This window comes from Bombina bombina, chromosome 5 (assembly GCF_027579735.1).
Source record: "Bombina bombina isolate aBomBom1 chromosome 5, aBomBom1.pri, whole genome shotgun sequence".
Taxonomy (NCBI): Eukaryota; Metazoa; Chordata; class Amphibia; order Anura; family Bombinatoridae; genus Bombina; species Bombina bombina.
In genome coordinates this window covers 300,850,585-300,863,235 of record NC_069503.1, presented here as the reverse complement: position 1 = coordinate 300,863,235, position 12,651 = coordinate 300,850,585, and the positions used below count along the sequence as shown (strand labels likewise).

At 42.7% G+C, this 12,651-nt stretch overlaps 1 protein-coding gene across 2 annotated transcripts in view; it reads left to right on the top strand.

Moving 5' to 3' along the window:
* The window catches only part of LOC128660295 (serum paraoxonase/arylesterase 2), a 152,508-nt gene that overhangs the window by 127,472 nt on the left and 12,385 nt on the right, over positions 1–12,651 (top strand). For both annotated transcript variants that reach the window (XM_053714069.1, XM_053714068.1), the window contains one exon: positions 10,172–10,300. In XM_053714069.1, coding sequence (XP_053570044.1) covers positions 10,172–10,300 — 129 coding nt within the window. The remainder of the gene's footprint in view (positions 1–10,171; positions 10,301–12,651) is intronic.

Below are 12,651 nucleotides of genomic sequence, written 5' to 3'. Positions count from 1 at the left end.
TTTTAAGCAAGCAAGATCCCACACCTACATGGTGTTATCTTTCCTAAGAACTCCCTAAGAGTTCCCTAGTTCCAGACACAAGAATCACTTTCTTGGGAACCATAATAGGCTCCTTATACATGAATATTTATCTGACAGAAGTCAGGAAATCAAAGATTATCAATACTTGTCTAGTTTTTCAGTCCACTCCACGGCCTTAAGTGGATCAGTGTATGGAGTTAATCAGACTGATGGTTGCGGCAATGGACATCATCCCATTTGCTCATTTCCATCTCAGGCCTCTGCAGTTAAGCATACTCAGGCAATGGAACGGGGATTACGCAGACTTGTCTCCTCTAATAACTTTGGAGCAGGAGACAAGGGACTCTCTTTAATGGTGGTTGTCTCTGGATCATCTCTCCCAGGGAACCTGCTTTCTCAGACCGTCTTGGGTGATTGTTTCAACAGGCGCCAGCCTTCTGGGGTGGGGAGCAGTCTGGGGCTCTCTCAAGGCTCAGGGAGTTTGGAATCAGTCAGAGGCTGCTCTTCCTATAAACATTCTAGAGCTGAGGGCAATCTTCAATGCCCTTCTGGCCTGGCCCCAGTTAGCCTCACTCCGGTTTATCAGGTTCCAGTCGGACAACATAACTTCAGTGGCTTACATCAATCATCAAGGAGGAACTAGGAGTTCCTTAGTGATGACAGAGGTAACCAAAATAATCCAGTGGGCAGAAGCCCACTCTTGTTACCTGTCAGCGATCCACATCCCAGGGGTGGACAATTGAGAGGCGGATTTTCTGAGCAGGCAGACTTTTCATCCGGGAGAGTGGGAACTCCTTCCGGAAGTGTTCTCCAACCTGATTCTCAAGTGGGGTCAACTGGAATTGGATCTCATGGCATCTCAACAGAATGCCAAGCTCTCGAGATACGGGTCGAGGTCCAGGGACCCCCAGGCGGAGCTGATAGATGCTCTAGCGGTTCTTGGACATTCAGTCTAGTGTACCTATTTCCTCCATTTGCGTTCCTTCCTCTGGTAATTGCTCGAATGAAACAGGAGAGGGCTTCGGTGATCTCATAGCCCCGGCCTGGCCTCACAGGATTTGGTATGCGGATCTGGTGGAGATGGCATCTCTGCCACCATGGAGACTCCCGTTGAGAAAGAACCTTCTGATTCAGGGGCCCTTCCTTCTCCCAAATCTATTTTCTCTGAAGCTGACTGCTTGGAGATTAAAAGCTTAATTTTATCCAAGCAGGTTTTTTCTGATTTGGTCATAGAGACCATGATTGAGGCTCGTAAGCCTGTGACTAGAAGGATTTACCATAAGCTTTGGTGTAAATACCTTTATTGGTGTGAATCAAAGGGCTACTTATGGAGTAGGGTTAGGATTCCTAGAATTTTGTCTTTTCTTCAAGAGGTTTTGGAGAAGGGTCTATCAACGAGTTCCCTAAAGGGTCACATCTCGGCTTTATCTATTTTGTTACAGAAACGTCTGGTGGGTGTTCCAGATGTGTAAATCTATTTGTCAGTGTCACACCTTTATTAATAACAAAAAAATAATAAAAAGTCCACAAGTCAAATAACAAGCCAGGAGTCAAAACCAGAGCTGGTAGTCAGGTGAGCCGAGTCAGGAGCCAAAGCAAATAGTCAGACGAGCCAGAATCAGGAACAAGGAAAACAGCAGAGTCAGGAACAAGCCAGGGATCAGGAACCAGGAAGGACGTCGGACAGCCAGGTAAAACACAGGAACTCTCACAAACAGGTCTGAGACAACGCAAAGGCAAAGCATACTGAACAGAGGCCTTAAAATAATAAGTGATGACATCAAAATTCTGAGACTGCATCCTGTCTCACACAGATGATGCACACCAGTCTGGCCATAAAAGGAAGTGCAGGAAATGAGCAGCATCCCCCACAATGCACCATAGTCAGCAAGAGAGGTGAGTAAAATGGCTGCCAACATCACATGGCAAACAAAACAGGGGGAAAAACCCTGACAGTACCCTCCCCTCAATGACCCCTGCCCCACGGGAGGACAAAAGGCTTATTGGGGAAACAGGCATGGAAGGCACGGAGGAGGGCGGGAGCATGAACATAAGAGGAGGGAACCCAAGAATGCTCCTCCGGACCGTATCCCCTCCAGTAAGCCAAATACTGTACACGGCCCCTGGACATACGAGAGTCAATAATGCTCGGAGACATGAAAAACATTGGAGATGCGCATTGCAGGAGGAAGGTCAAGAGCGTAGGCCACAGGATTGACCTGTCGGAGTATTCAAAAAGGACCAACATAACGGGGAGCCAGTTTATTGGAAGGCACATGAAGGTTCAAGTTGTGGGAGGACAGCCAAACTCTCTCACCAACCTGGTAGGAAGACTTGGGCAGACGCCTACGATCAGCCTGGATCTTTTGGCGCTGTATAGAACGAAGAAGGCAATCCTGAATCTGCACCCACGTGGAGCGGAGTTGCCAGAGATGCTCCTCCAAAGCCGGAATACCCTGAGACATGAATGAATTGGTTAATAAGTATGGTTGAAACCCATAATTCGCCATGAACGGGGATAACTTGGAAGAAGCATTAATAGCACTACTACGAGCAAATTCTGCCCAAGGTAACAGTTCAGACCAATTATTTTGGTGATCTGAGACATAGCAACGGAGGAACTAATCTAGAGCTTGATTAGACCGTTCCGCAGCCCCATTGGATTGAGGGTGATATGCCGAGGAGAAGGAAAGCTGGATCCCCATTTGAGCACAAAAGGAACGCCAAAATCTGGAGACAAACTGGCTACCCCGGTCTGACACTATCTCCTTGGGTAACCCATGTAAACGGAAGACCTCCCGGGCAAAAATTGAAGCAAGCTCCTGAGCGGTAGGCAACTTTATCAAGGGAATGCAATGTGACATTTTAGAAAAACGGTCAACCACAATAAGGATAACAGTATTGCCATTGGAAACAGGGAGCTCGACAATGAAGTCCATGGAAAGATGTGTCCAAGGACGCTCACCATTAGCAATAGGTTGAAGAGCAATAGGTTGAAGAAGACCCACAGGAAGACGTCGAGGAGTCTTATTCTGTGCACAAACTGAGCAGGAGGCAACATATGCAGCAACATCAGAACGAATACCTGGCCACCAGAATTGTCGAGTGACAGACCAAATCATTTGTTTCTTACCTGGGTGACTTGCGGCTTTAGGATAGTGGTAAGTGTGCAAAAGTTAAGTTTGAAAATTCTCAGGAACAAAACACTTACCACTAGGTTTCTCAGGAGGTGCATTGGTTTGTGCAGCCAGGATCTCTTCCCCCAAGGGAGAAGTCAAATTAGTATGTATGGTAGCTAAAATATGGTCAGGAGGTATAACAGGAGTAGGTACAGACTCCTCCTTGGACAGAGGCAAAAATTGTTGAGAGAGGGCATCAGCCCTAGCATTCTTACTACCAGGTAGGTAGGAGACCACATAATTAAACAGAGACAAAAATAGCACCCATGTGGCCTGTTGCGCGACAAACGTTTTGCTTCAGATAGATAAGTTAAATTCTTGTGGTCAGTAAGAATGAGCACTGGCACGCTAGTAGCATCGAAAAGATGCCTACATTCCTTGAGTGCCAAAATTATAGCCAGTAATTCCCTGTTGCCAATTTCATAATTGCACTCCACTGGAGACAATTTCTTAAAAAAGAAACCACATGGAGGCAAGTAACTGTCAGGCGTAGGACGTTGAGACAAGAGGGCACCTACTCCAGTCTCAGACACATCGACCTCAAGAACAAAAGGCAGGACAGGGTTAGGATGAGCCATGACTAAGAACCAGTTGCTGGTTTGAAACGTTGTTGTACTATGGACCCTATGTGAATAAAGGTTTTTTAAATATATTTTTGGAGGCTGGAAATCCTTTTGATTAAATGTTATTGGGGTTTGGCAAACCCTTTTCCTGTGCCCCAAAGACTTTGCAAGAGGTGCTGTCTTCCCCTGTGAATTGTGAGTGTATGAGGATGTCGTCTAAGTACACCACAACACACTGTTGCAACATATCTCGTAGGACATCATTAATAAATTCCTGGAAAACAGCAGGAGCATTACATAGGCCAAAGGGCATTAAAATATACTCATAATGCCCGCCCCTGGTGTTAAACGCTGTTTTCCATTCGTGGCCCTCCTTAATCCTAATCAGATTGTACGCTCCTCTCAAATCAAGTTTATTAAAGACCGTAGCTCCCTTGAGGCAGTCAAAGAGTTCCGTAATGAGCGGAATAGGCTAAGTATTCTTAATAGTAAGACGATTAAGACCCCTATAATCAATGCATGATCTTAACTCGCCACCCTTTTTCTTCACAAAGAAGAAGCCAGCCCCTGCAGGAGAGCAGGATTTGCGGATGATCCCCAGCGACAGAGCATTGGCAACATACTCCTCCATAGCACTATTCTCTGCAACAGACAGAGGGTAAACCCGGCCCCGAGGAGGAATGGCTCCGGGTTGCAGGTCTATGGCACAATCATAAGACCGGTAAGGAGGCAACGTACCGGCACGCACCTTGTCAAAAACGTCTAGGAACTCTCGGTACTCCTCTGGCAATTGAGATACCGAAGAAGTGCACAAGACTTTAACTGGTTTCCGAAGACAAGTGGAAATACATTGCGGGGACCACGACAAAATTTCGGACCTGCGCCAGTTGAGACTGGGATTGTGCTTTTGAAGCCAGAGATAACCCAGAACAACCGGAAAATGCGGAGAGTTTATCACCTGGAACTGGAGGGTTTCAAAATGGAGAGCCCCAACAGCCATGGACAACGGAGCAGTTTTGTGAGTAACGAGTGCGGGCTGAAGGGGCCTGCCATCAATGGCCTCAATAGCAAGCGGAACGGACCAAGGCAAAACAGGAATGGAGTGCTTTGATACAAAAGCACTGTCAATGAAATAGCCCGCAGCACCGGAGTCAACAAGAGCCTGGGTGACTATGGAGTCCACCCAGGAAAGGACAACCATGACCAAAGGTTTCTCCTTAAGTGGTTCCGGGGACGAGGATAAACCACCCAAGGTCTGCCCTGACAGGACCTTAGGTGTGAGCGTTTCCCGGCCGTGTAGGACAAGACTTCAAAAGGTGGCCCTGTAACCCACAATAGAGGCAGAGCCCCTCCCTCCTCCTAAAGGCCCTCTCCGCTGCGGAGAGACGCGTGAATGCCAACTGCATCGGCTCAGCAGTACCTGGTGACTCGGGACCAGGAGGCATGGGAGGAGAGGGAGGCATGGGTGGGAACAAACACATAGGAGACAAAGGAAGAGGAGGCTTCCGCAAGCGCTCCTTGAAAGAGGGCCTCTCTCTGAGTCTGATGTCAATTAGGATCAAAAAAGACACCAATGCCTAGAGATCCTCTGGTAAATCTCTTGCAGCAACTTCGTCTTTAATCGCATCAGAGAGACCATGAAAGAAGGAGGCAACAAGGGCTTCATTGTTCCAAACAACCTGTGTGGCAAGCGTACGGAACTCAATAGCATACTGAGCAACAGATCTTGTACCTTGCTGAATGGACATGAGTCGTTTAGCAGTAGAGAAGGAGCGAGCCGGAACATCAAACACCCTTCGAAAGGAGGCCACAAATTCAGGGTAATTTTAAATCACAGGGAGAAATCCCACCTTAGCACTGTCAGAGGGAAACGCCTGAGGTAACATCTTAAAGTAAATGCCCATCTGGTTTAAAAACCCTCTGCACTGAATAGGATTGCCTCCATATCGCTGAGGTAGAGGTGCAGAACCGGACATGCTCCTGGTAGGACTTGGTGCAGCAGTGGAAACAGGAGCAGCCATAACTTGTGGGACACTTTGGTCCAAATGTGCAGTGCGAGTCAGCAGGGTTTGAAGGGCTAGTGCAAATTGATGAAGCAGTGATTCTGTTCATCCATCCTGGAAATGATGGCAGGTAAAGGTGGATTATTAGCACCATCAGGATTCATGGCCTTTGCATAATGTCAGGGTGCCAGGAATCAGACTGAGACGAGAAGTGCAAAAATAATCACACCTTTATTAATAACAAAAAAATAATAAAAAGTCCACAAGTCAAATAACAAGCCAGGAGTCAAAACCAGAGCTGGTAGTCAGACGAGCCAAGTCAGGAGCCAAAGCGAATAGTCAGACGAGCCGGAATCAGGAACAAGGAAAACAGCAGAGTCAGGAACAAGCCAGGGATCAAGAACCAGGAAGGATGTCAGACAGCCAGGTAAAATACAGGAACTCTCACAAACAGGTCTGAGACAACGCAAAGGCAAAGCATACTGAACAGAGGCCCTTTAAATAATAAGTGATGACCTCACAATCCTAAGACTGCATCCTGTCTCACACTGATGATGCACACCAGTCTGGCCATAAAAGGAAGTGCAGGAAATGAGCAGCATCCCCCACAATGCACCATAGTCAGCAAGAGAGGTGAGTAAAATGGCTGCCAGCAGCACATGGCAAACAAAACAGGGAAAAAACACTGACAGTCAGGCCTTGGTTAGGATCAAGCCTGTGTTCAAACCAGTTACTCCTCCATGGAGTCTTAATTTAGTTCTTAAAGTTCTCCAAGGATCTCCGTTTGAGCCTATGTATTCCTTAGATATTAAGTTGTTATCCTGGAAAATTTTATTTCTTGTGGCTATATCTTCTGCTCGGAGAGTGTCAGAGCTCTCGTCATTACAGTATGAGTCTCCTTATCTTATTTTCCTTTCAAATAAGGTAGTTTTACATACTAAATTAGGATTTCTTCCTAAGGTTGTTTCTGACCGGAACATTAATCAGGAGATTGTTGTTCCTTCCTTGTGTCCTAATCCTTCTTCTCAGAAGGAAAGACTTCTGCACAATTTGGACGTGGTCCGCGCTTTAAAGTTTTATTTACAGGCGACTAAGGACTTTCCTCAATCTTCTTCTTTGTTTGTGGTTTTCTCAGGAAAACGTAAGGGACAGAAATCTATGGCTATTTCTCTTTCTTTTTGGCTGAAGAGTATAATACGTTTTGCATATGAGACTGCTGGACAGCGGCCTCCCGAGAGAGTTATGGCTCATTCCACGAGGGCTGTTGCTTCCTCATGGGCGTTCAAAAATGAAGCTTTTGTGGATCAGATTTGCAAGGCTCCAACTTGGTCTTCTATTCACACTTTTTCAAAGTTCTACAAATTTTACACTTTTGCCTCGGCTGAGGCAGCTTTTGGGAGAAAGGTTCTTCAAGCAGTGGTGCCTTCCATTTAGGTTCCCTGTCTTGTCCCTCCCGTATCATCTGTGTACTCTAGCTTGGGTATTGAGTCCCATTAGTAATAAAGATGATCCATGGACTCATTGTGTCATAAAAAAGAAAAGAAAATGTATGCTTTACCTGATAAATTTATTTATTTTTTGACACGATGAGTCCACGGCCTGCCCTGTGTTTTTAGACAGGTTGTGGGTTATTGTAAACTTCAGACACCTCTGCACCTTGGCTTTTCCTTTCTCTTCCTAACTTCGGTCGAATGACTGGAGTGGGAGGGAAGGGAGGAGCTATTTAACAGCTCTGCTGTGGTGCTCTTTGCCTCCTCCTGCTGACCAGGAGGTGAATATCCCATTAGTAATTAAGATGATCCGTGGACTCATCGTGTCAAAAAAATTTTTTTTTATCAGGTAAGCATAAATTTTCTTTTTTTTTTCTCTGTAAATTTTGCTGTTTTCTTTTGCCTTATTATTGATTTTTGTCTTCTGCCTTTTATTTGGTAAGAAACAATTTAACCCTTAATAAGTATGGCCCTCACTCCAAAATGTTTTTAGACTTTATTCTTGAAAAATTTTAATCACACATGGGGATCTTTTCTCACAAATATTTTAATATTAGCTTGTATGGCATTTTAGTAAATGTATTAAATGTACATAAAATAATTAGAATTTATAAAAACATAAAAAAAGTGTAAAAAAATTTTCTCACTCGTTTTCTCTCATTTTCTCTCGCTCTCTTTCTCTCGCTCTCTTTCTCTCTCATTGAAAACATTTATACAATTACAAATATATATTTAAGAATTGTATGTTATTTTAACATGTCCGGTATAGTTCATAAAGCCCTTATACACTTTCTTCTCAAAAACACTATGGGAGAGCTTTAATAAGCAGTGGATGGTGCTTTCTCCGTTCCAATGTTTCCGGCTCTCCGGAAACATAAGTTAAGAAGCATCGGTCGCAAGACCGCTGCTCCTTAACTTGTTCGCTAGGTGGCGGACTGCAATCATCCCGGTCAGATATGATCTAGATGATTGACACTCCCTGCTAGCGGCCGATTGCCCGCGAATGTGCAGGGGGCAGCATTGCTACAGCGAAACATGTCCACCTGGGGTTTAATAAATTGACCCCCATGTCTGACTTACCAGGTAACATCAGTAGTACAAGAACTGCAGAATTGTAGTGAATTTTGTTGCTACAATGTTTTTGCACCGACCATAGGATGTATAATCGGTTGCTAGCTGTCACTATTTAATGCAACTGCCTGGCTGCTGCAATAACTTTTTATTAAGGTTGGTTAGGCTGGAAGTTGCTCCTTGTAGTCTCAGCTGGTATACCAATGTAACAAAAAGGAGTACATGGTTTAATATCTAGATATATATGCTGGGCATATCCCAACCATAAAATTGCCTGTATCATTATTATTATCGGTTATTTGTAGAGCGCCAACAGATTACGCATATCATAAATATTTCAAATGACAACACCTACTCCAGTAACTCCTGAATTATTGTTACTTCCCCAACCTAAATCCTCCTCTCTGTACTGCAACTCTTCCCAGTTATTTTTACCCAAAGACCTTCTAATTGGTGCCCATGTAAGGAAAACCGTACACAAAGAACCACTCACACAAGGGACCCTCCTCATAGCACCTCCACTGTTAAAGGGCCATTATAGTGGGAAAAATGGCATGGTCAAGTTATAACATATCATTTTAGCACTAGTGACTAGTGTTTCACACCCACAAAATACTGCCTGAGAGCTGCAGAGAACTGCTTTTCCTGAGCATAAACTACATGTGAGATAATCAGAAACCGCAGTTGCACAGCTGGGTCATGCTACTACTGCTGCTTATTGGCCCACTGTGGGTTAAACAATATAGTTGCAGGGTCAATAGTGCTAAAATTAAGTGCTTTAATAAATTAGAGACAGTCAGTTTTTCACTATAACGGCCCTATAAATTCTCTCAGCACAAGAATAATAAATAAAAAGTAGTTTCAGCCATGTTCTGTAAGTATGCACTTTAAGGCTTGGATCCTTATCTTCCGCCACATCAAAAAAGGGCTCTTATATCTTGATGGATTCCCTCAATCCTCATGTCCTTTTTCTGCTTCTTCCAGTTGTAAAGAAAATTAGTTTTTGGGTGCACTTAGGGCGAGATTTAATATAGTCCGGCGGACAGGGGCATATATGTACCCCTGTCCTCCCAACACTGCATCTAGTGGGCAGCAATACGCTGCCATCATTTATCATTGCACACTATGGCAGCCAATTGCATGCCACATTACAGGTGGTGAAGTGGGTTATTAACTAATGACCACTGCTTCTTAAATCTCGGCTGCAGGTTCACTCATGGGAACCTGCAGCTGACAACACTACGACCCTTTGATAAATCTGAGCCTTATTGGCAAGTTTGAAATCTATCCCACTGAGCGTCATTAACAGTTAAAAAAAAGTACCATTTATTTGCATACAACTTTTGAATATATTATTCATGAAAGGTTATTCTTCTTAATGAGTTGTACTGTTTGCTAGTGTTTGTTTCTTTTCATGGTATTATTATTATTTTTATTATGTGTTTTAAAGGATTATTAAATAGAGTAGAATAGCATAGTCAAAAAATGCATAATTAATTTCAAATGATTGCTGTTTTTCTTCTGACAAATTTCTGTCCCATTTTTCTTCCCCTGTATCATGCAACAGCCATCAGCCAATCACAAATGCACATATATATATATATATATATATATATATATATATATATATATATATATATATAATGAATTCTTGCACATGCTCAGTATGAGCTGGTGCTTTAAAGTGTGAAAATAAAAAGCTTGTGCACATTTTAATAATTAAAGTGAATTGAAAACTTTTTTTTAAATTACATGCTTTATCTTAATCAAGAAAGTCTAATTTTGACTATGGTTTTCTTTTAATTGTTGTGACCTAATACCCTTCTAATTCACTTTTATACAAGGAGCTGGAGGTAGAAGCAGGTTTAGACAACCTATCGGTTGACCCACATACCGGGGATATTTGGACAGGAGCACACCCTTATTTATGGAAGTTGTTTCATTACAATAAAGAAAATCTTCCTTGGTCAGAGGTTAGTATCACATTCATTTTATATTTAAAACATAACTTGAAAATATAAACAACAAATATGATTCCATGCATATAATGTAGCTACAGCTATATCTAAGCTAATGCCACTCTAATTACACTGGTAATATTCCAATACAATTATATAAATAGATATAGCATGATTGCATTATAATCTTCAAAACGTCTCATCTCATTGAAGTGCTGTAGCGCTTTTAATTATGGTAAACTTTAACTTTTTTCTCAATAACTTTATCATTTTTCAAATTACTAGTAGCCTACAGATACTAAGGAGGATTTGGGTGAAACCAAATTGCTGTAACCGTTTATGTTTAACTCTTGAAGAACAGAAAAAAACCACCTACAAACAGTTGAAAGCGCTAAACACCGATCAAATTTATATTGGAAGTGATTATTGAATAATAAGCTTCCCATAAACAATGCTTAAAATGAATATTTATTTTTCTCTCATAAAATGGTGAGAGTCCCTGAGATCATTACACTCCAGTCCTCTAGTAAAAGACAAAAACACCCTTACAGAGCTTTAGTCCCAGCCACTATCCCAGAATCCCTCAGTCAATTTTTGCCTGCAAGGGTTCTCTAACCAATAGGGTTCTTTCCCCACCAGAGTGTCTATTAAGGTACCAAGGGAAAAATAGAAGTTTCAGCCAGGCAGTGAGAATCTTCTGACAGTGCGGAGATGTCACAGACCTCCCAGATGAAATGCAAATTTATCTTGCAATCCCCTGGTCTACAGTTTTCTGCTCCTTGTGAGATCTTCGGCACTGTGCTTGTACTGCCCCGGATCAGCCCATCTACTGAAAGCTGTTATCTGCAGCTGAGATAAGCACAGTAGACAAAGGTGCTGACAGGTAAGTACTTTGTACCTTCATGGCCCACCAGCTATTAGCATGAACATGTAGACATGATTCACATAGCCTGGGGACATGTACACACAACATTTTTTTATCCCTTTTGCTTTAAGAATACCACAACTGGCTTTAGCAGATCTCATACCTATACAAGTGCTATGAATATCACCACTGTACCTGGAAATTTATTTAAGGCTCTCCAGTAACCCATAGTGCTCTAAAAATATTAAAAAAATATATATTTTTTACTGTGGAAAGGCTTTACTACTTTCCATATTTCAGGGTGTGGTAAGGGTTAAATTGTTGCCGCAAAGTTTGTGCTCCTTTTTCTGACTTATCTCTGAGATACAGAAGCCATCTTGTACCAGAAGATTTCTTACCTGTGCCTGTACAGTTCTATGAGAGAGTGTCTTTTAACTCGGAATATGCATTATTTAAACATTTCTGTTCTGCTTTTACAAGGGACTAGTCTATTGACTTATTACCTATAATAAAAGGTGTCACAAATATCTATATTTCCCTGCTGGAGTTATCCTGTTATGCTGTGTGCCTCTTTTTTTTACTGCTAACTGTACTTAATTACTAAAATGCCTTCCCATCTACAGATCCAGTAAACCCCTCATATTACTGCTTACTTCTAAGGATATTATTGTGTGTGTGTCCGCCATGCTCAGCAGTACTTCTCTGGTGTTGAGTTTACATATATACTAGACAGGAATTGCTGCTCTACCATTGGGCTAGAGTTGTCAGCTACCCCTAAAATTAAAAAATAATAATAATATTCAATCTCCCATTTCTGTGCTGATGGCTGCCATGCCTCCTTCAATGTATTACAGACAGACCCACACATGTGGCAGAAGGTGAATCTTCACAGCCCTTTAGTTTTCCAGGATCTTCCTTACTGAGGGACTTATCTAGCCCCCCCAACAGTTAATTGGGGTGCTTTGCAATCAGACATGTCCTCTTCTGATGATGGCTTCTGACACTCAGGACCTCCCCTCCAAAGAATGAGGATAATGTGTCCTTTAACTCAGGCTGAAACAATCCTACCGTGTTGTAGGAGTGTAATGTGCTTGCAGATGGTTGAAGTTACACTACTCCTGACAAGCTAGCTTCTATAAGGATTATATAAATTCCTTTTGTCTGCTACTTAGCAGCCCTCTGACTTCCCTGTGCCTGAGTCAGTCACCGGAATAATGACCAAGGTATGGAACAGGCCTGGACTGCCTCCTGTTTTGTCAGTTCTACTACTGCCTTTCAAGTTGGAGGTGTGAGAAACAGTCCAACACTGAATGGGCAATTCTACAGATGGACCACAATTCCTTTAGAATATAGTACCTTTTTTTAAAGATCCATTGGGTATGGATCCTCATAGATGGTCTTTCCAGCTAGAGGAATTCCAGTTCACCTAGCTGTAAGTGTGCCTTTTGTTTTTTTTAATAACTTTATTTTTGAAATTTTTCTCAGGGTAAACCCGATCAGC